Source organism: Melospiza melodia (genome assembly GCF_035770615.1).
Source record: "Melospiza melodia melodia isolate bMelMel2 chromosome 10 unlocalized genomic scaffold, bMelMel2.pri SUPER_10_unloc_1, whole genome shotgun sequence".
NCBI lineage: Eukaryota > Metazoa > Chordata > Aves > Passeriformes > Passerellidae > Melospiza > Melospiza melodia.
In genome coordinates, this window is record NW_026948501.1 from 1733072 (window position 1) to 1757727 (window position 24656).

General features: G+C 48.7%; 1 protein-coding gene across 1 annotated transcript in view; it reads left to right on the forward strand.

Annotated features, from left to right (window-relative positions):
* The window catches only part of LOC134432963 (uncharacterized), a gene marked incomplete at its 3' end in the record, with an annotated part of 58329 nt that overhangs the window by 22109 nt on the left and 11564 nt on the right, over window positions 1-24656 (forward strand). Inside the window, exon 2 of the mRNA XM_063181833.1 lies at window positions 17556-17669. Coding sequence (XP_063037903.1) covers window positions 17556-17669 — 114 coding nt within the window. The remainder of the gene's footprint in view (window positions 1-17555; window positions 17670-24656) is intronic.

Consider the following 24656-nt stretch of genomic DNA (forward strand, 5'->3'; position numbering starts at 1 on the left):
TGGTCTTGAGGATCTCCAATTCTTTTCAGTAATTTTTTTGTATTGAGACAGATGAAAGAGCCTTATTGGTTTTAGTTTTTGCAGCACTGGTTTTTTTCTTAGAGTGATGGTTTACTTATTATCTACATGTAAACTTATTTTTATTTATGTTTTTTTTTTGTTTCCCATGCAATTATTTTGACAATATGTCATTCACTTCTTAGGTAATGTTCCATATATGAACAATTTTGAATCTCTTTTTATAGGAATATATAGATTTCAGAAAGCTGTATTTTTAATTTTGAAGACACTCCTTCTCCCCATTCCCAGCTTTTATAATCATCCTTTTTGAAACATCCTTGAGAATAGGTAGAGTTATTTGGAAAATGCTTGGCTTAACCTGGGAATGGATTATCATTTTTAATGCTATAAACCTACATTGCTTCAGGCTTCACAGCCACAGTCCTGAATTGTGGCTAAAGGCATGGATGCCTGTCTGAATTAAAACAATGTTTGTGAGGCAGATGAAGAGCTTAGACCTCAGACATTGAAATTCCTGGGAGGAGGAGGAGGAGGAGGAGGAGGAAGAAAGGATAAAATTGTGTTTCAAAGGCTGGTTTTTCACTTCTAGTATGCCAGAAGTATGGTAGACTACACGTGTCTTCAAGTGCCATTTAATTCCAGAACAACTCTCTACAGTGCCAGACACCAGGACAAATTACGCAAAACTTTGCATCCTAATGCATCAACTTTAATTCTAGTGAGCGGTAGGCCTTATTTACAGTGCGATTAGAGCAAATGCACAAAGCAATCTTGCCACTGTGTGAATGGCAAGAAGAATTTGCTTGTGAACAGGTGAATATGTCCCACTCAATCATGACCAAAATTTGCCTTGACTTGGAAGCAAGTAGAAAAGAAGCAATGCAGTATTTGGGTTTCATCCAGTGATAAAAGAGGCAAGAAGCATTAACAACTTACCTGTTATACAGAACACAAGTACTGATACAGCCAATAATGCACCCACATGAAGGGATCTTCAGGACATTCCTTTATTTCTTAACCAGGAATGGGCAGCAAAATGCTGGCATTTATCTGAACTGGAAGCTGTATTCCTCTCCTGTTTCTCCTTTACTGGAATTACCAATATTGCTGTTATAAATGATGAATCAAAAGCCAAATTATAAAAGAATGAGAAAAGATTTATTTATCTTTTTCTGCAACCAAAATACGGTCTTCAAAACCACCATAGCCAAAGAGACAGTGTCAAGCCTGGGTTCAGTGCTGGGTGAGCCTAGATCAAATCTCTATCACATCAGAGCCCTCCTTGTTCACAAGAGCCACTTCTAGCGGGGATGTTTTATACAGTTTATTGTGCCCGAGGAGAAGGAGTCCAAGTTTCTTCTGGAATTCTTCACATTCTTAGTTGGTTCTTTCAATGTGCAGAGCTGGACAATTGCCGTTTCCTGGTAATAGCCAGCGTTGATCGAATCCTGGGAAGTTGCTTATTCACATGTATGTTCCTGGTGACTTTGGCTATCTTGATTGATGTTATCAACAGGGCAATGATCGCTCTTAGGCATCTTCCCACTCTCACGGCGGTGATCATCACGCTGGGTGCATTTATTCATAAGCTAAATGCTGAGCGTTATCCTGCCTCCTTCAGGAATTTCGGAGTTTGAATAGACATCTGCTTCTTGGGCTGCTTGTGGTCAGAGACCTGTTTGGATTTCACAATCTTTATAAAATACATTCTTTTATAGCATGAATTATTTCCCAACATATATTACAATCCCCCTTCTTTAATTTCAACACATTAATTTATGCTCCCCTACATCCCAAATTACCATTATCTATTTACTTCCTACATCTACCCTCCACTGTTAAGGGTCCCCTACAAAGAGCAGGCTTTATTAAATTCTCATGCCATGCACTCATTGCGGGATTCCCTAATAACCATTATAATTGTTCCCATTTGTTTTGACCTGTTTCTCAAATTTTGCCAAGACCTCAGCAGCATTGCTTGTACACTTCCCCTCTCCCAGCTTCATGATCATGGACACGTTGTTTCTGGAAGCCAACTCGAAGTCCACTATAGCTATCTGCATACCCTCTACCACGGAGTGTATCAGTCTATTAAAACAAGGTATTAGACAAGGGAGGAATATGACTCCTGCTAGTGAACACAGCACAAAATATATTATTTTGTTCCACCAGGCCCCCTCAAATAATCTGTCCCACCAAGATGACTGATCGAATTCCATTTCTGGACTGGGACATGGCCATTTTCTTAATTTTGGCTGTCAATCCTCTTATGGTTTCCCCATAATCATCAATTTCAATACAACATTATGATTCATTGAATTTTCCACAGACTCCCTCTTCTTCAGCCAGCAAATAGTCTAAAACTATTTGATTCTGGTACACAAAAGCCTGTACCTGAGTGTGCTGCAGACTCAACAATCCAGGGCCTCTGAGGTGTGATTTGACACAATTTCCTCCACTGCCTGCAGCCTGATCAATCGGTTCAGTAGATAGATTGCAGTCCTATATCCATAGCTCCTGTCCTGAACTCATGTGGCCGGCCCATAGTAACCAATTTCCCTTGCTGCCAGCCACTCCTCCTCCCCCCAAGTTTGCCTGCCACTTATGACAGGTATCATTTTCTTCAAGCTTCTCTCCCTCCTCAGGGTCTCATACAGAGGAGCCCCGAGTAAGTTGCTTTTTGTTTGAGGAAGAGTGAAGAAAACTGGCTGGATCATGCCCAAAGTACATGATCCCTTCCACCTTGGAGGTAACTCACTGTAGGCTTTCTTTCCACAAATCCAATAAATTCCATCTGGGATTTTCCATCTGATATTAGTTTTCCCTGGGTCTCCCCAATATTCTCTCAGTCCTGCCAAGGATTGGTAAGGATTAGCTCCGGGACTCTTGACCCAACATAGTGCCATCTGACCATTCCAATCACAATTTGTTTCATTCTTCTGACTCCAGTACACCATAGGAGGTTCTGGTTGCCAGACTTTGCTCTTGCTGTCTGAATTCACTGAAAAAGTGGTTATACACGGTGTGTATCCCACCATTTCAGTATATTCTTTCCCTTCTCGACTGATGCAGATAGTCCCAATCACTCGCTGCTCCAACACCCATCCCTTAGGTCTTAGTGCCAATTTTGAGACCCTTGGGTTGTCCCATTTCAAAAGCTGTTCTGGAGCCAAACCTTCACCCTTCCAAGGCCACTTCTCTGCCTATTTCAGCCCCCTACAAATCCAATAGTTTGACAGTCCCAATTCCGTGGCAATTTCCTGAACTAAATCAATGAGTAAGTTTCGATCTGGGAAGGTAGTTCCCCATCAGCGTATTGTCTCCTGAGCTGTTCCTACTGATCACTCAAAGTTTTCAATCTTTCCTGTTCCACCCTTTTCTTTCTCAGTTCTGACTCCCTCCTTTTCAGCTCCTGAGTAATCGCTCTCATTTTTCCTTCAGGATCTATTCCATCTTTGTTCCTTGCAAAACAGACAGCCCTAAACATATTGCAGGCAGATTCTATCATCATTTGCCTGTGCTAAGTCCAACATGATCGGCTCTCTGTTCAGGGTGAATTTGCTATCAAATTTCATATTTCTTCCCACACAGTACATTTTCCTGTTCATCACGCACATTCCCAGATTCAAATTGTCGTAACACAATGGATTCACCTGGTGATACACTACAAAAATTGATTCTGTCTTTCCCCCAACCCACATTGTTTGCTTACATTGACTGCAAACGGGGATTGACATTGGTTCTACATTTCTTTTCAGCACTCAGTGTTGGTGCTTTTCTGACTGCCCGTTCAGCGTCCCAGCCTTCAGATCTAAACATAGGATCTCTTTGCCCAACCTGCACAATTTGACCCGAGTGCCGTTTATCAAACAGTACCTGCCAGATTCCCTTGATGCATTTCTGCAGGGCTTGGCATGCTAAGATCCCCTTGTCCCTTCGCTCAGTCGGGACCATCTGAGTGCACTTACTGCACTCATCCATGGAGCTCTGATTTCTCACATGGATCAGGGTCTCAATGTGCAGACTCTGTGTCCCGCACATGGCTAGGCTCAGGCCAATCAGGATTCCCACCAGGCGTACTCCTCTGCCTTTGCCTCCACCCCCTGGGGTGCCACCAGCGGCGAGGAAGACCATCTTTGCGGCAGCAGGAGTATTCTTCAGGGAACACATTCTCTGACCTAGCCACATTCCTCCTCTTAAAGGAGCCCCACCTCAAGATCTTGACAGCATCTGAGCTGCATGGTACTTTGATTGACTTCCGACATTCCACATCCAATATTTCTGCCTTAGATTTGAGTTTTCCATGCACGCCCTTCTGGAAAACGTGGAACCACTCCTGTGAATCTAATTCGATAATTCCTAAATTTGCGTCTAGGGTTAGATTGCGGTCAGTCAGCTCAAGCTCCTCTTCCAGACACTGGGGGCACAATCCATTTGGTGTCTGTCCCCTCCTATAGTATACAAGAAAAACCCCTTAACAATATTCACACTTGAAGTGTACAAAAAGATAGCATACACAGTCAGACAGTATACAACCTATCCGTTCACCATCGGACGTTGAAGTTTGATCTTTAGGTCACCTGGAGAAGAAGTGATCCTCTACTCGGGAGCCTCCTCCTGATGCTCGACTTTCTTCACCCTGGACATGTGTGTCCAGCCTTTTTCTGCCATCCGAATGGCCATGTCTTTCGTCAGGACAAGAAAGGGGCCTTCCCAGTGAGGGGAGAGGGGTAAATCTTTCCATACATTCACAAGAACTCTGTCACCTGGCTGAATTTTGTGGATAGCAAATCCCAGAGGGGCGCTCTGAGATACTATCCCCTGTTCTCTCAATTCCTGTAAGTTTCTGTTTATCGCTACTAAATACAGTTGAATTTGGCTGTCCTCCAATCTGGGGTGTCCCACTGGTGTCCTGTGCTTATATGGCATTTCATATAGCATTTCAAAGGGTGAGAGCCCCGTTTTAGAATGAGGCATCATCCTGATACTAAGCAAGGCCAGAGGGAGGCATTTCAGCCAGGATAACCGAGTTTCTAAAATTAATTTAGAGAACTGCGCCTTCAAAGTCTGAGTCATCCTTTCAACTTGTCCCAAGCTCTGGGGATGCCACGGAGTAGTATTCCCACCAAATGCCCAGTGCCTCTGCCATCTGCTTAATAATTTTCAAAGTAAAATCAGTCCCTTGATCCAAGTCAATGTAATTCACCACCCCATATCGGGGCACAATTTCTTCCAGCAATTTCCTGGACACTGTCTGAGCTGTTGCCCTTGGACTGGGGGAAGTTTCCACCAAATGGGTCAATTTGTCAACTTTTACAAGCACAAATTTGAACCTTCTCAGCTGGGGCAATTCAGTAAAATCAACTTGAATTCTCTCCAAAGGTCAGTACCCAATGTGGCGACTCCCCAGGATTGCCTATCTTGCCTTGATTTTGTTAACTTTCTGACAGATCAGGCATCCTTGTACCTCTTGTTTGGCCAATTCATAAATTCCTCTGCACCAGAAAAATTTCCAAAATTGTTCAGCCAGGGCCTGAACCCTCCAGTGTGTTTGCTGGTGCAATCTCCTCAAAATTCTTCGGGCAAAACCTTCAGAGGCTAGTTCTCTCCCATCCAGTAGTTTCCACTTACCTTCCTCCAATTTTTCCCCAATCTTCTCATAACTTTCAATCTCCTTTGGGGGGAGGATGGAGGAGGGTTATTTGGGACCTCGATCCCTTTGATCTCCGGGGTACTTACCATCATCAATGCTGCGGTTTTTGCCTCCTGGTCTGCCAAGTGGTTTCCCCAGGTCTGGAACTGCCTGATGTCCCTTCACATGGACAACCGATATTTCCTCTGGCTCCGTTATCGCTTCCAGAATTTGCCGGATCAATTCCCTGTGCATCAGTCCCTGTCCCTGGGTGTTGATCGTCCCCCTTTCTTCTCAAATTTTCCCAAAGGTGTGAACCTTCCCAAAGGCATACCTAGAGTCTGTAAAAATTGTTCCTTTCTTTCCCTTCAGTTCTTTCAAGGCTCTCGGAACTGCATAAAATTCACAAGCCTGTGCTGACCAACCCGCATTCAGGAGGCCTGCTTCTGTCACTTTTCCTGTTTGCCTGTCGACGACTGCATATCGTGACTTCCTTTTCCCTTCAATCACTCTGCTTGAGCCATCTACAAGCCCTTTTCCTCCTTCGTCTAATTCCTCTTCTTCCAAATCTGCTCTTTGTCTGCAATTCGACTGCTTCCACACAATCATGGACGAGTTTTTCCGAAGCTTCCCCAAACAAAAACTGAGCCAGGTTTTGCGCGGTTGATGTCCGCAATTCCAAGTCCGGTGAGTGAATCAAAGTGGCTTCATACTTCAGCAATCTAGCATCCATGAGCCATTTATCTGCCTTTTGTTGTAGTATGCCCCGCACATTGTGCAGTGCAAATACTACCAAAGGTGCTCCAAAAGTTACTTTCTTGGCTTCCTCCAGCAACAATGCTACAGCTACGATCGCTTGCAAGCACGCAGGCCAGCCCCTGCTTACAGGGTCCAAAAGCCTAGACAAGTAAGCACCCGGTTTCCTGACCCCTGCCCAGTCCTGTCTCAGCACACCATGTGCTGTGTGATTGCTCACATCCATAAACAACTGGAATGGCCATCTCACATCGGGGAGCCTCAGCACTGGTACTGCTGTGAGCACTTCCTTGACTCCCCTAAATTCTTCCTCATCCTTTTCTGTCCATTTGATTCTGTCCGTGGTGAGATTTTCATACAAAAACTTCACCTTCTCACTCTATCCTTCGATTCCACTGCCGACAATATCCCAACAATCCCAGAAGTTGCCTAACTTCTCTTTTTGTCCATGGGGGTGGTAGGGCAATAATCCCCGCAACCCTTTCAGGATCCAACTTCTTTTTCCCTTTTGCTAACCAATGTCTCAAATATCTGACCTCTGGCTCTGTGAACTGCAACTTTGACTTACACACCTTCAATCCTTTTTCCCCTAAAAAGTTCAAAAGTTCAATGGTACTTGTCCTCACATCCTCCTCCCTCAGACCTGCAATCAACAAATCATCTACGTATTGTAGCAATTGTGTTCCCTCTATTGGTACAAAATGACTCAGCACTTGCTCGAGTGCTTGCCCAAAAAGTTTGGAGAATCAACAAAGCCCTGAGGCAACGATGTCCATCTGAGCTGCTGCTTTCTGTTTGTTTCTGGGTCTTCCCACTGAAACGCAAAGTAATCTCTGCTGTCCTCTGTTAAAGGACAGGTCCAGAAAGCATCTTTCAAATCGATCAGACTGTACCATGTGTCCTCGGGAGAGATGTTATTCAGCAGGGTGTAAGGATTTGAGACTGTGGGGAACAGTGTCTTAGTCCTTTGATTCACAGCCCTTAAATCCTGCACTAGCCTGTGGCTACCGTCCGCTTTTCACACTGCCAAAGTCGGGGTGTTGTGTTGGGGCATGCATGGCTCCAACGTTCCCTTTTTCATCAATTCATCAATCACCGGTTTCAGCCTCCTCCTCCCTTCCATGGGGATTGGGGTACTGTTTGACCTGAATGGGGTCTTCTGGCCTTTCAATTTCAACATGGATTGGCTCTATGTCCAACTTCCCGGCCTCCCCCTGGACATACCAAACCTGTGGATTAATCATCTCCTCATCCTGAGTGGTGAGTTTATACAATCTCACTTTGAGCTGGGAATCTTGCACTGCTAAACCCATTTCCAATGCCACCATCAAATACCACCCCACCAAATTAAAGTCTGCATCTTTTATCAATAACATTTTTTCTTTACACTTTTTACTTTCTGTCTCTATTTCAACATTCTTTATGATCGGAACCTTAAAAGGTTCTCCTTTGCTCCAATTACCATCATTGCATCATCGCTTAGAAAGCACCCTCGCAGTAACTGCTGCACCGTGGTCCGTTCAGCCCCAGAATCTACTGAAAACCAAATTTCCTGCCTGTGAGGTCCAACTCACAATTTTATCAAGGCCTCCCTTGGTCTTCCAGACCCCAAACTGAGAAGCCCCTGACACCCCTAATCTTCCTGAAACATAGTTTGATCCTTGACCTTGTTGGGACAATTCCTCCGAATGTGTCCCCTTGGCTTGCAGTAGTAGCACTTGAAGTCCTTTTTCTGGCTGTTTGAACCTTTTCCTTGGGAAGGATTTTATTTCTTCACCGTCACTGTTTTTGCCAAGTCTCTGACCTGTTCCTGTTCTTGTGCCTCCCTCACTGCAGCCACTAGCACTTTCGCCTGAATCTTTTGCTTTTCTTTGTCTCTTCTAATGTAGATTTTTCTGGGCTTCTCAGAGCAATTCCTGCAGTTCCCTGTCCTGCCATCCATCTATCTTTTCCAATTTCTTCCTTATGTCTTCCCATGGTTTCACCACAAATTGGGTCTTCAGCAAGACCGCCCCAATCGGAGATTCAGGGTCCATCCCGGAATACATTCTCAAGCTCTTTCGGAGCCTTTCCAGCCATTCCATGGGGGTTTCATCTTTTCCCTGGCATTCCCTGAGTATTTTGCTCATGTTTTGTCCCTTTGGCACTGCCTCCCTGATACCTTCTATTATCATATTTCTCAAGTTTATCCTTTTCTGCCTCCCTTCCTCCATTTGGGCATTCCAAGATGGCCACATCTAATCTCCTCGCTCCCCCTGGGGATTCCTGTTCTCCCAATCCCTGATCACGTCTTGTCTGATCATTTCTCTTTCCTCATTGTTGAACAGTGACCTCAGGATCGCACTGAGATCCTCGTACGTGTAGGTGCTGGTTCCTAGAAATTCATCTAGTCGTTCTGCCACCCCCAAAGGATCGTCCCTCAACTTCCCCATCTCTTTCTTGAAAGCCCTCACATCCCCGGTGTCGATTGGCGTATGTACGAAGCCACTAACCCCTGGAGCCGTTGGTACTTCCTGTAAAGGGAAGAGTCCAGGCTTTTCCTCGTCGTCATCACTATCTCCAGTGGTTGCCCTCCTCATCCTCCACCTTGTTCAATGGGCTGGAGGAGAGTTTGCTTTCTTTAGGGAAATTATCTGTTTCTCCTTGATTTTGGGAAGGGTCAGTGGCTGGGACTGCTCACATGGGAGTGGAGGCGCCAATACCTGCTCACATGGGAGAGAAGGTGCCGCGGCCATCTCCGGTGGGAGCAGCGGTGCCGAAGCCTGTCCCCGTGGGATCGATGCCTCGGGAGGTAACGTGGGCACCTGAGGTACCTGGGCTGGCACGGGTTGGGGCGAAGGGACAAGGTAGGGCGGTGGAAGGTTTTCCAGCAGTTCGCACTCCTTGCCCTGGTTTTCCAAACATCTGAGAGCTCTGATGGGGTATAGTAATACACGAGCAAGCGTATTTCCACATCTCAACATACTCAATTTCCTCAAAATCCTTGAAAGTGCCGAACACCGGCCAAACCACATATTTTGCAATCTCCTTTCCCCCCCACTTTTCCATACAAAAATGTATAATCTTTTCCTTGGACTTTCCCACCCTCCTGGGGCTGTCATCCCAGTGTTCTAATATCCATCCCAATGGGCTTCCCCTCAAGATTTCAGGCATAACCTTCCCGGGATCTTGGGGAGGTTTTTCCTGGGGCTTTTTCCAGCACTTACACTTTTTCAATCCCATTTTCCCAAAAACCCCATTCGCTAATTTTCTCACCTTATGTCCTTCAGCTGGGATTCTCAATGTGAGTCCCAAGTCTTTGTCCGACGTTGATTTCCTAAGTCTGTGAAACACTACCAGTCTACTCAGCCACGTGGAGAACCCTTCTGCGTGTCTTTTGACTGGTATCAAGCTCTCTTACCTGATTCTCTAGATCAGAAGGCAGACTGGCTCCCAAAATATTTCGGGAACGTTCTTTCCCCTCCTGACCCCAACCATGATTGATCCCCTGAACTCACAATAAGTCCCAGGTCCCACGTGTGACAAGAAAAAGCGCTTGCTTCCTCTTTCACAAACCACATTCCCCGTGGGAGAGGGGAACTGCAATTGTGGTATTCACACTTGCTTCATGATAAAATCACGTCTCACACACGCTCAATCACACCCTGCTCAATCACATGGTACTCACGGTTCCTTTTCCCAGGTGGATTCCTTCTGCACGTCAATTTTGTGAGTGAATAAAAAGCACCACGGCCTCGGAGATCCCTCTTCGGTTCGTTCCCAATTTCCAAGAGCTCTGGGCTCATTTTATCCATCTTTGGCTGTGGTTCTGGCTTCGGTTTGGTATTTGATTGGTATCGTCGGCCAGGGGCTGTGTACAAATCACAACCGGGACAGGACTGCTGTGGAACATGCCTTGAGCTGTTTCAATTTTCAGCATCAGTCTCATTACATGGTTATGACAATGGGAAGATGCCACCAGCTCACATCCCAGGCAGCAGACAAAGAACTTAATAATACAACTTACTGTATATGTTTTTTGACCAATCACACAAAGCAAAAACATATTGACAGTAGTTCTATCCAACCACTATAAGCACACGTACCTTTGGTTAAAACAATGCTTGCTTATTTAGAATACAATGCCTACTTGTAAGCCTGAAAACACAATGCACAGAGCTCCATTATTAAGCTTAAACTTTCTAATATCTTGTTAGATAAACTTTTCTGTAGCTTAGAGAGTTATTCTAGACAAGCGTTAATACACAGACCATTGTTCTATTTGTCCTTGACTTTCTACTTTTCAAATAATTTTTCTGCTGACCTATCTAGTGACTGCTGCTTAGGTCTAATCACAGTTCTACTATCTCTGAGGCCTGCCTTTTGCAGCTTTCCCAAAAGCCTTTAATTTTTGTGGATTCCCACAGATTGGTTTTGTGAACTCCCAATCCCGTCACCCCGCTGATATCAGCGGGGAGCCTCCTGAAAGGAAAGGGGTGCCCGAACCCAAAAATCAAATCACATCAGGGTGGCTCTAATTGTTATAAATGATCAATTGAAAGTCAAATTATCAAAAAATGCAAAAAGATTTATTTACCTTTTCCGCAACCAAAATACGGTCCTCAAAACCACCACAGCCAAAGAGACAGGGTTGAGCCTGGGTTCAGTGCTGGGTGAACCTGGATCTAACCTCTATCACATCAGATTCCCCCTCGTTCACAAGAGCCACCTCTAGCAAGGATGTTTTATACAGTTTATTGTGCCAGAGGTGAAGGAGTTCAAGTTTCTTTTCTAACTCTGCATATTCATAGTTGGCTGTTTCACTGTGCAGAGCCGGACAAAGGCTGTCTCCTGGCTGATAGCCAGCATTGACTGAGTTCAGGGAAGCCATGTATTCACATAAATCTTCATGGGGTCCCTGGCTATCTTGATGGATGTTATCAACAGGGCGATGATCACTCTTAGGCGGTTTCTGATGGCTCAGGATGGTGGTGATCATCGCCCTGGATGAGTCTATTCTCAGGCTAAAATGCCGATCGTTATCCTGCCTCCTTCAGGAATTTCAGAGATTGAATAGATGTCTGCTTCTTGGGCTGCCAGTGGTCAGAGACTGGTTTGGATTTCACAATGTTTATAAAATACAATCTTTTATATCATGAATTATTTCTAACATATATTACATTGCTGATGGGACGTGCCTTGGCTTGTCTGACCCCTGCAGCTGAACCAAATAGCAGCAACTGTGGTGTTCCACCCCAGAGACACTTGCGGCCAGATGGATGTTGCAGCTGGGCACGTGGGGACAAGTGCAGACATGCCGGGACTCTGGTGCCAGCGGGATGGAGCTTCCTCCCCTGGAGGGTCTGCTCCTCAGGCTTCCCTCTGCCAGAGAAACTTTAAGGCGGTAGTGAAGGAAAGGAGTCGGTTCTGATGGAGGGTTTTAATCCAGAGCTTTATTCTGGCCCACAGGCCACTGAATCCAGCAACTGCTCCACTGGAACTCCTGGACCGCATGGTTACTCGTCCTTTTACCCGAGGGAGGGCAGGAGGGAAGGGATAGGGAACCCACCAACCTGGGACAGGAGAGGAGATCTCAAGGGACAAATGACACATGGATGGCCCAATGCCCCCCCCACCCCGGGTAGAGGGCATCTTTTGAATCTGCCAATCACTCAATGCCCTTCTGGAATTGCAGGATTGGCAGACAGTGCTCAGCAGGGGTCAGGGTGGGAAAAGAAGGGGTGATGGACACACCTGGAAGGGAATCTTCAGGGGAGAAACCCGGGGTTTTGGGGTAAAACATGAAATCACACTGCAACACTCCTGGAGCACACTGTCTGTTATTTGCAGACTTCACTGCCCAGCCAATGAATCCTCTCAGGGCCAATTGCTAAAGGACACAACTACCAAAATACAGGTGCCACATAATCACCCCAGCACTAATCCAGCACTGCTTTGATGGTGCCCAGGAGCATAGAATGGCTTGGCTTTGAAGGGACAATTAAAGGCCATTTAGTCCAATGCCCTGCAGTGAGCAGGAACACCTTTAAGTAGGTCAGGTTGCTGAGAGAATGAGTTTGAATGTCTGCAGGGATGGATGTCCACCTCTCTGGGAAACCTGTGCCAGGCCTTCCAGACCTAGTGTAAAAAATGGGTTTCTTTTGTCCAGTCTGAATCGACCATCTTTTGGACTAAAAGAATTCCCTCTCGGTCTGCTCACAAAAGGCTCTACTAAAAGTTCTGTCCAATCTCTTTTACAAGCCCCCTTAAGGTACTGAAACACAGCAATCAGGTCTCCCTGGAGTCTGCTCCCTTCCAGGCTGAACGCCACCAGCTCTCCCAGCCTGTCTCCAAAGCAGAAGGGCTCCAGCCCTCAGAGCAATTTGTCCCTCCTCTGGACTAGATCCAACAGGACCGTGGACTTCCTGTGTGGGGAGCCCAGAGCTGGATGCAGTAATCTGTCGTGGTACAGACAGAGACAGTACAAAGCAACACACTCCGTTTCCAGAAGGCTTCAAACACTGTTTTTATTCTAGCATGCATGCTTGTTCTACATTCTTCCAAAGCTCATGAGTTTACACTTTTCTCACTGGTCATGAGAGACAAGCAAGGTGCTTTTTGAAATAAGCAGTTACAAGTTTCATTTATTTATCCTTCTTTCTTTTTTGGTTTCTATGTCAACGACCTTGGTACGAAATTCTTTCAGGGGTAAACATGGATTTTCATGTCAAACCTCTCAATGACTCACAGAGGTTGATGTAAAACCTCTTCCACAGTACTCCACGAGGGGTGTCACCAGAGCAGAGGGGTGGAATCACCTCCTCCAAGCTGCTGGGCACTCTCCTTTGGATGCACATGGCTGGCTCATGTGCAGCCTCTCATCTTGCAGCACCCCCAAGTCCTTCTTGGCAGGGCTGCTCTCCATCCCTTCATGGCCCAGCCTGTGAGATCAGCTGGGCTGGGACTGTGTCACAGCCCTTGGACAGGGCAGCTGGGCAGGACGAGCTCCCTGCCAAAGAAGGCAGATCCCACTCCCCACACAACTCCACCCTGGCCATGAGGTCACAGCAGGCTCTGAGGTCACAGAGGTGCCAGACCCGGTGGTTGCACAGCAGCACAAGGAGCGAGCAGTCAGTGCTTGAGCACAACTGTTGCGGCAGCAGCAGCGGCGGTGGCAGCAGTGGTGCTGACATTGGGACAGCGGTGTCAGGACAGCGGTGGCAGCAAGAGCTGCGGGACTGGCAGAGGGCAAGGCAGCATGGCCCTTGCTCTGCGCCTCTTCCTCCTGCTCCTTCTGGCCGTGGCCCTGCCTGCCAGGGCTGCCCAGGCTGCTCCGCTGCAAGCGCGGCGAGCAGGTGAGCCGGCAGCCTGGCTCCCCTTTCCCGGGACAGCGCTCCCTGCTCCCTGGGAAGCGCTGGGGATGGTTTTCCCCAGGCCTTCAGGGAGGGTTTCCTCTGGGGAAGGGAGAGAGCCCCCAGGGCCCTGGGCTGGCCCTGTTTCCTCTCCAGGGATGTGTAACAGGGCCGGCAAAGAGGGTGGAGAGTGACCAAGAGCCAGCCCAGACCTCCCCAGGCCCCTGTGCAGTTTGGCCTTGTGCATTCACATCTGGCTCCCACAGCCTTACCCAACCACCTTGCAGTGCCCATTTACTATAGGCAGAGGAAGATCCCAGCACACCATAGAATAAGTCTGATCTGTCCATCCCCTCTAGATGAGCATGCTAGGAAGGTTTCTCCAGCAGTTTGGCTCCATGAAGATTTCCAGCCTCTAAAGCCTCCTGCAGGTATGTTGTCAATGTTCCCCTAAGCGGATAATCCTTGACAACCTGGCAGGAACCAGGCGACAGAAGTTTCTGTGGCTGTTGGGTTACAGGAGTGTCTGCAGGGAGGACTTATCAAGCTCCTTTCCGGGTTGATGCACACAAGCCCAGCTCCCATCGCAGAGGTGAGTATTGTGTCCCTGCTGACCCCACAGGCTGAGCTCTGGCGTTGAGGGATCCATTCCAGGGAAATGCAAATACTTCTCTTAATGTCCTATGAGAGGGAGGAACAAGCCTGCAGGAGACAGTAAGTCCCTAGAGGCCGCCAAACACATGGACAGGATCCTGAGTGACCTGGAGAGGCGCCGTGTTGGGTGCATTTCCCTCAGCCTTGTCCTGGGGCTCAGCAGCCGGGGGCTTTGGCTGCACATGTGGACACGCCGTGCCCGGCACAGCGGGAAGGGATCCATGGCAGCCTTGCTGCCCCGCTGCTGCTTCCATGCCCTGCAGGGCTGTTTGCCAGCCTGGCCTGGCTGCAGCTCCTCCCCAGCCTCTGCCGGAATGCATTTGGCATCTGCTCACCGGCAGCCCAAACTCCACCACAGGCCCCGCACGTCCTGAGATCTCCTCCAAATTTTCTGGTCTCCAGACAAATCAGGAGGGGTGGTGGTTTGGAGAAGGGAAAGCCCTGGCCCATCTCCAAAGTTTGATTGAGTTCCAGAAACTTATGAATGTCTTTGTCAAGCATTCCTGCAGAAGAGGCCACCTACCGATTGGGGAACAGGCCGCCCTGATCCAGCTGTCCCTCTTCTTTTCTGCAGAGATGGAAGGAGAGGCTGGGCAGAAGGTAGCATTTCCAGGAGGAAGCAGTGGCTCATTGGCAGCTTCTGCTGCAGGAAGGGAGGCGATGCCAGGCACAGCCACAGGAGGTAATTGCTGTGCCTCTGGGCCTGAGCCCTGCTGAGGCTTGAGCTGCCCTCTCTGCTGCTTGGCACTGCGGGCACAGCCTGGAAAAGACGGGCACAGCCCAGAGGAATTGTCCCGAGCAGTCTCAGGGCACTCGGGTACTGAGCTGTCCTGCGGGGCTCCCTCCGTGGGAGATACGTCCCGAAACCTGGGAGCGGCTGCACGGGGTGCCCATGGTGGGGAAAGGGCAGAGGGGGAGAGCAAGGCTCCACTGGGTCCTGACAGGGCCTGGCTATGTGCCCTTGGGCTGGGGGAATCTTTCCTGGTAGAAGGAGGGACAGAGGTTGGGAGGGATAGTTGTGGCACTGCCTGCTGCAGTTTTCCCCAGGAATTTAGTGAGGGTTTCCTGTGTGGCACTGGGAGAGCCCCAGGGCCGTGGGCCATTCAGTTGCCTCGCTAGGGATGTAGCACGGCAACTGCAAAAAGTGTGGAGAGGGACCAGGAGCCAGCCCAGAGCTCCCCAGGCCCCTGTGCAGCTTTGGCCTTGTCCATTCACATCTGGCTCCCACACCCGCAGTTCATTAGGGCAGAAGGGGATCCCAGCAAAGCATGGAAACGGGTCTGATCTGTGCTCCCTTCTAGATGAGCATGCTAGGAAGGTTTCTCCAGCAACTTGGCTCCATGAGGATTTGCAGCCTCTTCCGCCTCCTGCAGGTATGTTGTCAATGTTCCCCCCTCAGGGGATAATCCTTGACAACCTGGCAGGAACCAGGTAACAGAAGCTTCTGTGGCTGTTGTGTTACAGCAGTGTCTGCAGGGAGAACTTCTCAGGCTCCTTTCCGGGTTGCTGCTCACAAGCCCAGCTCCTATCACAGGGGTGAGTAGTGTGTCCCTGCTGACCGCAAAGGATGAGACCTGCTTCTGTAGGATCCACTGTTCTGACATGCAAACACTTCTCTTAAGCTCCCCCGAGAGGGAGGAACAAACATGGAGGAGACAGTAAGTCCCTAGAGGCAGCCAAACACATGGACAGGATGCTGAGTGACCTGGAGAGACGCCTTGGTGGGTGCATTCCCTCAGCCTTGTCCTGGGGCTCAGCAGCCGGGGGCTTTGGCTGCACATCTGGACACGCCGTGCCCGGCACAGCTGGAAGGGATCCATGGCAGCCTCGCTGCCCCGCTGCTGCTTCCACGCCCTGCAGGGCTGTTTGCCAGCCTGGCCTGGCTGCAGCTTCTCCCCAGCCTCTGCAGGAAGGCATTGGCCATCAGCTCCCAGGCAGCCTAAGCTGCACCATGGGCCTGTGATCCCCTGCAATTTCCCGGTCTCTGAGCACATCTGGAGGGGCAGCTCTTTGGAGGAGGGAGGCCCCTGGAGCAGCCCCAATAACCTCATCTTTCTCCTGCATCTTATCCATTACTTGGACATGCATTGCTTCCTGCAGATGCCACCTTCCCATTGGGGAACAGACCCCCTGATCCAGCTGTCCCTTTTCATTTCTGCAGAGCTGGAAAGGGAGGATTTGCCGAAGGCTCAGTTTCCCGGAGGAAGCAGGGGCTCATTGGCAGCCTCTGCTGCAGAAAGGGAGGCGATGCCAGGAACAGACACAGGAGGTAATTGCTGTGCCTCTGGGCCTGAGCCCTGCTGAGGCTTGAGCTGCCCTCTCTGCTGCTTGGCACTGCTGGCACGCAGCATTACCTGACTCCCTTCCAGTGCTGGGTTCACTATAGAAGGGGATCCCAGCACAGCATGGAACGGTTCCCATCTGTGCTCCTTTCTAGACTGGGATCCTGAGTTGCATCATTTGGGAATGGTGGTAAAGCACGGCATAAGGATGTTGGAGCTTGGTGAAGGTAGGCTACCAGCAACCCTTCCCTAACAGAGTAATCATTTTCCAAGAGGAATCATTGTCCAAGAGGAATCATTGTCCAGAGTAATATTACTGTGTCATTCCCCTAAAGATCCTCTGAAGTTTGATGCATTTTGGGAATCCTGGCCTCCAAATTTCACCTCTTGTGCCCAACAGTGATCCCACAGGATCACTGTCAGTGGGAAGAAGGAGCATTTATCTGTCCATCTCCCTCCCGTGTGCAATGCCACTGTGTCCTTCTGTGTGCTCTGTGCAGCCACAGAGAAGAGCAGAGAGGGAAGGGGCCGGGCCCAGGGCTGAGCCTTTCTCATCTCCTTTGCCAGCCCCAGGGAGCCTGAGCTGCTCCTGCTGCCACTGCCAAGCCCTGGCCTACCCTGGGGCTGGATTTGGAGCTGCTGGCAGCTCCAGGGAGTCCTTTCTGCCCAATTGCCCCGCAAGGGGCTCCTTCCATCCCAGTGTGGGGCCACTGCAGGCACGAGGTGCCCCTGGCCCTGCTCCTGAGTGGAAGGCAGAGCTGAGGGAGTGCCTGGGAGGGCACCAATCACCCAGGTGCCCTCACTGCCACTTGGGCCTGAAGGAGAATCTTCAGCAGTGTCACAGGAGCTGTTCTGTCCTGCCTTTCTTTGCAAATGAAGATGATGATGAAGATTATCCTGATGATGAAGATTATCCTGTTGATGAAGATGATCATGTTGATGAAGATGATCTGGATTCACAACCCATAGTCATCATTGAGCCTCAGAGACATGGTGAGGGTAGGTCAATTCCTTTCCCCTGGGAGAGCTGCCAGCTCAGAGCCCAAAGCTCGGCCAGGGGGGCATCGCTGCAGGTGCCAGGACAGAGCCATGCACGTGTGTGCCCTCGCCCTGTGCGATCCCCTCACCGCTCCTGCGGCTCAGTGGTGCCCGTGCAGCTGAGCAGGGATGGCAGAAGCTTCTGTGGCTGTTGAGTTACAAGGGTGTCTGCAGGGAGGGCTTTCCCAGGTCCTTTGGTGGTGATTGCACACAAGCCCAGCTTCTAGAGCAGGGGTGAGCAGTGTGTCCCTGCTGACCCCACAGGCTGAGTCCTGCTTCTGTGGGATCCATTCATGGGAAATGGAAACATTTCTCTTAAGACCCCCTGAGAATGAAGAACAAGCCTATAGGAGCTGGTAATTCCTTAGAGGAATTGAAACATCTGGGAAAAAAATGGAGTGATATGGACAGCCAGCGTGGTGGGTGCATTTCCCTCAGCCTTGTCCTGGGGCTCAGCAGCCGGGGGCTTTGGCTGCACATCTGGACACGCCGTGCCCGGCACAGCAGGAAGGGATCCATGGCAGCCTCACTGCCCCACTGCTGCTTCCACGCCCTGCAGGGCTGTTTGCCAGCCTGGCCTGGCTGCAGCTTCTCCCCAGCCTCTGCAGGAAGGCATTTGGCATCTGCTGACAGGCAGCCCAAACTGCACCACAGGCCTGTGATCCCCTGCAATTTCCCTGTCTCTGGGTAGATGCAGAGAGGCAGGTGTTTGCAGGGTGTAGGGCCCTGGAGCAGCTCCAAAACCCTGGGCATTTTCCTTGTCCTTGTCCATGCCTTTGACAAGTATTGTCTGGGGCAGAAGGGCACAGCACAGAGGAATTATGGCATGCAGGCTCAGGGGTCCGGGTACTGAGCACTCCTGTGCCAAGGGGCAGCAAGGTGCCTGCAGGCCCCAGCTCGGGGGGAAACAGGGAGTGAGAACGTCCTGGCCGTATCCACCGTGCTGCCAGCTCAGCAGTGCAGCACAGCACTGGCTCACACTCCCCATTGCTCCCACAGATGCAGCTGGCACCTCAACACGTGCTGACAACACCTGGAGAAGAGTTTTCTGCTGGGGAACATCTTGTCTGATCAAGTTGATGGCCATTGTGGCTGTTGTAGCACTTTTCCTGTTGATTTGCTGTGCAGCGATCTGGTATTACTGGAAGAGAAAATCGTGAGTGTTTTGTGATTCTCTATTTAAAACAGCTTCCTTTAAAGACTGCTCATAGGCAGGGAACATTCCCGATGAGGCTGCAGTGGAGCTGTGGCCAGTCCATGGTTGTCCAAAGAACTCTGCTGAGGGTTCTGCTGCTGCCCAGAGCTTTCATTGGCCTCCTCATTGCTGGGCCTTGTCCTGGGGGGCCCGCTGGGGCTGCAGCCACTGCTGGCTCCCACTGAGGCTGCCTGGCCAAGGCAAACCCCAGGGGCACAGGGCAGAGGCAAAGCACGGTGGGGAGGAGAAAGAGCAGGGACGAGATTGCCCTTGAAAGGCAGAGGCGCTCTGGGGCCCGCTCCTGGCCAGGGAGCCTGCCCAGAGCCGTGCCCTGCTCGCCGGGGCCTTGAGGGACAGCTGTGCAGCTGGGCCAAGCTGTGCCAGCAGCTCCAGCCGTGCTGGGGAGCCTTGCCAGCTCTGGGCCCTGCTGTGCAGGAGGCTCCCTGTGTGCCACTGGCAGCTGGGGCCTCAGCCACCTCCTCTCTCCACAGGTGCTCCTGTGCATCTACAGAAGAGGAGCCTAAAACCTCAGTCAAAGTGCTCCCCACCTGTTATCCCACCTGTCCACGTCTGCCCCCATCTCCCCTGCCACGGCTTCAACCCCATCACAAGGCCTGCCCAAAACCCACCCCTCCTAAACGAGCCCCTCTGCCCCAGAGCCCCCTGGTTCTTTTCCCCAGCCAGAACTGAAGCTGGGCAGGCCCTATCGGCCAGGGGAGGGATTGTCCCCAGTTTTTTGTTCAAATAAAGTAATGGAGATTTCACAGCTCTGTCCAGGTGGTAGAATCAGTAAAGCCCACCCAGCAGCAGCACAGGCTGAGCTCCATTGCCAGGAGCAGCCGTGGATGCCCACGGTGTGGGCAGGCAGGAGCCAGGCAGGGGCTGCTGTGTCCAGCAGGGGCCCCGAGGGCTGGGGGAGCCCATGCTGAGCGTCCTTGGGCTGAGGGCACATTTCCTTCCCTGGCATCATCTGGGCCTGGGCCCCATGAGTCACACAGGGATATTTTGGGGTCCCTGGTGAGGGGTGCAGGGGTATCATGAGGAACAAAGGAGTATTGATGGCCTCTCCTAAGGTGTGCAGGGATCCCTCAAGAGGAATGTAGCAGGGATACACTTGAGAGGTGTGATAAATGCATATTTCATGATTGTCTTTTTGCAAATATTAAAATGAATATTATATGTGTTGTGTTAGAAAGTAATTCTGTATTAATTATCTTAATTAGTGTGGTAAATATAGTTTTAGGTTATAACAAAATGTTAGAATAGAAACTGCACTATGTAGGATACTTTTTTTTCCTAAAGAAAGGACTCGCACTGAGATAGCAGCCACAGGACACCTAAATCTTTCAGAGAAAGAGAATTTATTGCTGCCTCACACAGCCAGGGCAACACCATTCATCTTATGAGGAAGAAGTTGATGATGACCAGACAGAATCCTGTGTTTGAATGGAATTTATGCATCATGTATGAGATGTATGAATATGTAACAAGTTATTGGTTTAAAGGGTAAATTATCTGTTAACGTGAGTCCTTTTTTGGGCTTATGCTGTCCAGAAAATGGGTACCCAGACATCCATAACTCTTTGTTTCTATTGTCTCATATTGTCCTAATCCAAATTGTCCAAATTATTACTACTCTAATTGTATTGGAATTTTTATAAGCATTTTATTATTATTAAACTTTTAAAATTTTGAAAACAAGTGATTGGCATTTTTTACAACTATGGTAGCAGAGGATGGTTGCTAACACCTCGCTGCTGGTGCTTTAGGAGAGTCCGAGTGGGGAAGGCGCGCCCTGCCCTCTTTGGCAGCCTCGCTCTGTCTCCCCTGAGGTGACCAACAGACGCAGGTTTCGATCGGTGGACAAGCAGAGACAATAAAACAAAGAGAAGGGAAAAAGGCTCCCTGCAACTGTGGTAATTGGCCCCCTAAGACTAGTAGTGCACATGAAGAACCCGGGAAGGAAAAGGGACTGGTACTTTTTGGGGGGAGCAAGCACGGGGGGATAGATGCATGTGAATGAGAGACAGGCTGGTTGTCCCAGACCTGCCAAGTGAGTGCTGGAGTCTCCCATGCTGCGTTTCCGACTTTCTGCGAGGAAAGTGGCCAGTAAAGAGATGAAGCGAGTGATACGAGAGTGAAAGAATCCCCCAAGGTAACTGGGAGGGGTCTCAGGGAGGGGTTGGACCGCTCGGAGGTAGGGAGCAAGGTTTCCTAGCCCAATCCACTAGGAAATGGGACAGGAGGGGCCCCGAAAACCTGCTGGGTTGAGGGATTTACATTCCAAGAGCATCTAGGGTTGAGCAGAATTCTGCCGGACTGAGGATATGCCCGAGAACACGCAGGATGGGACAACACAGCTAGACTGAGGGACGAAAATTTTCCCCAAAAGCATCTGTGGTTGTACCACACACCTGGGTTGAGGGACAGAAAAATGTCCAACAGCATCTGGGGTTGGACAACCCAGCTGGATTGAGGGAAAAATGCCCAAGAGCATCTGGGATTGGACAACACAGGTGGTTTGAGGGATATCCAATAGCACCTGGAATGGCCAGTAACACCTAAACTTGTAATAGGTGATGTGAAAGTAAAAGGTACCTTGTTGTTGTCTTGTTGTGTGTGAGAGTGAGTCACACACAAAATCAGTCTCAACTTCCTGCGTGGGTGGGAAGAGGGGGCAGTGGAATGAGGAGTGTGTGACCCACAAAACAAGCCAGTGTTCCCTGGGTGGGTGGGGGCTGTGGCATAAAGTGCAGGTGACCTGCAAACAGGCTATTGTTCCCCGGGCAGGTGGGGCTTTGGCTGAAGGCTTTGTGGGACCTGCACACCAAGCTAGTGTTCCCCAGGTGTGTGAGGGGCCGTAGCTGAAGAGTGTGAAAGACACGCAGACAGCCTCACAGGTGAACGGACACCAGAGGCAGCCAGAGTCAGGGCCCTTCTAGGGGGCCTGGTGACACTGAGACCTGGAGGCCAACCCCAAGGCGAGGGAGGGGGCCACAGGGACCCGTGATTTTCTGGCAACAGGGATCCGCTTTGTGTCTTGAGGGTGTGAAAGAATTTGTGAAAGTGAATGAGAGGTAAAAGTGAGTGAATGTAGACGAATGGAAGTATTGGTAATGTAGAAGCTCTACCACATCTCCTTGGAGGGAGGTGTATTGTATTGAAAAGTAGTGTGTGAAAAACATTTTTTAATTTTAGGTATAAGTAGTTGAAAGATAAGTGGTATTTAAGCTGTTTAGTGAAAGTGAGAAACAGAAGCAGGGGATGTGTCGACGGAAGGAGACCAGGACATCAATTAGATCATCACAGGCCCAATTTTATTGATCAGTACAGCAGGTTAAATACAGTTCATAATGAGCTTCATACATATTGCAAAAGTTGAGCTCAGGATTGGTTAGTTACATATCAGCAACTACGCCTACTTCTACATTCTTATGGTTCTACTTTTGATACTTTCTACATATTCTCAGGGAGAATCTCTCTTTCCTATCCTCATGTTGCGGCAAGGGCATTGTGTCCTTGCCTGTCATTGGTCACTGACTGCTGACTTCTCCTTTCAGCTTACTGACTGTTGACTTCCTTCTCTCAGCTTAACCAGTGGCATTATTGTCAGTATGGCCTTTCTCAGCTAACCAACTATTAATAAAACTCTCCACATTTCCCCCGTTTTCTTCTTGAGCAAGGAGATTAGTTTGCCAGGTTTTTGCTATTGTACAGCTGACCATGTTTTGAATACAGTTAAAGGTACAAGGCAAAATAAGCAAAAACAGTAAAATTACACCCAGTAGTCCTATAGCATAGATCACAAGGTTCCTCAGCCGTGGCCCAAGTCCTAAGCTTTTAAGCCATTCGTCAATTCCTAAACCTTCTTCTTCCTTGAGTTTATGAAGTCCCTGTTGCAGTTCTTTTATCTTAGTGTGAATGGACACCGAATAATCAGATAGATTCATGCAACATATTCCCTCGAACTCTTCACATCCATGCCCTTGTGCTAAGAGCAAAAAATCTACAGCAGCTCTATTTTGCAAAACAGCATGGTTAACACTCTGCACATCTGCGGTTAGCATGTCTAGAATTTGTGATGTCTTGTTCAGCTCATCCCTTGCCCAGCATCCTAATTGTTTTGCTAAATTCATGGCCTTACTGGCAGATCGTCCTGGCAAGATAGTTGAAACCACCACTTGTTTGAATGTACCCCAAAACTGTGGATCTCCTATCTGGCTGCAGTCTAAGTCATGTATGCTACGTCTTTTCCTGTTTGAATTTTGACTCAGCTGCATTAGCAAGGACACATTAGGGTGAAATAATGACAATTTTCCCAAATAACAGGGTCCACCCTGTGGTTTAGCTGGTATACCATTCCACACCCTGTCTCCACAAATCAAAAATATTCCTGTGGGTAATTTCATTGGTGCTGTGATATTTGTGCTGTTACATTGACTGTAATGCTGCGGACAGAATTTACTCACATTCAGGGATGAATCTAGGGTGGCCCATGTTTCTTTAGGTTGGTTTAAACTCTGAGCATCCGAAAATTTGAAGCTAAACCATCCGCCAGCTGTAGTGTTAGACATAACGGCGTTTGTACTTCCAAAAAGATCCAATTCCTCAGGAGGAGAATGTAAAGAGGTGTTAAGTGATTGGATTAGTAAGCATTGACGATAGCCATCACTCGGACCTGCAGTATACCCTTGTTGCACCGGCAATGTGATGTTTGACATGTTAGACATACATAAGGTTTGATTGTTTATCAAACTGCAAAATTCTCCAGGAGACCACACCGGAAGTCCCACCAGGCATGTTCGAAATGGGTTAGTGACTCCTCCAAGACTAAGTGATGATTGGTTAGTTTGATTAGCAAGTGTCACCCATAAATTTTCTCTTGGTTGATTAAAGTGTGTTATTCCTACTGCTTCACTTGCTACAGCATTGAGCAGTATAATAAAAACAAACCTCATTTTTCTTTCTGCTTGCTTTGTTTTTCCTTTCTTCATTGTCTTTTCCCTGGTTTGCTAGATTGTCTATTGTAAGGCTGAGTCAATTTTTGAATACACTGATCTAATTCCAAATCAGCATCCTTGCTTACAGGTATAGTGTGAGGTAGGTTTAAAGGCAAATCAGCTTTACAGCGAGCTGCTATGATGCGTAAGGATGTAGTAATTTCAAGCTCTCTAAGTACTTGCTGTAACTTCCACCTCATATATGCTATGGCTACTTGTTCTGCACTCTCATAAAGTTGTAATCCTGACCTTCCTGGTAGGCCAGTACTTTGCTCAAGAGATCTATACCAGGAAGAATATCGAATCCACTTCCCAAAACAAGAGTGACACCATAAAATTCCTACTGTCCTCTGTGAATACCAATAAACCTTATTGCAATCAGCACAATGCAAAGCTACCCAAGCATAGCACTTATTATCCCTTTTGCAAACATAACAAGGAAGTGTATATAGGAAAGGATCAGTATTAAAATTTGTCTCTGTGACTCAATCCAACCAGTTCAATGGTGGTGATTGCAAAGCTTCTTCAGCTTTCTTACTATATGAAGCTAACAGTTCGGGCTCTTTCTTTAATGCAAAGCATATCTTATCTCGTAATCGCTGTTCTTGTTCTTCAACAGCTACAGCATCCCACCAGGCAGGGTCCCATAGATGTAAAATTGCCCTAATCATAGAAAAGTAATTAGCAATCACTAATAGCCTTATTTAGATAAGGTCGTTCCCTTTCTTGCCTTCTTTTTCTTATCTG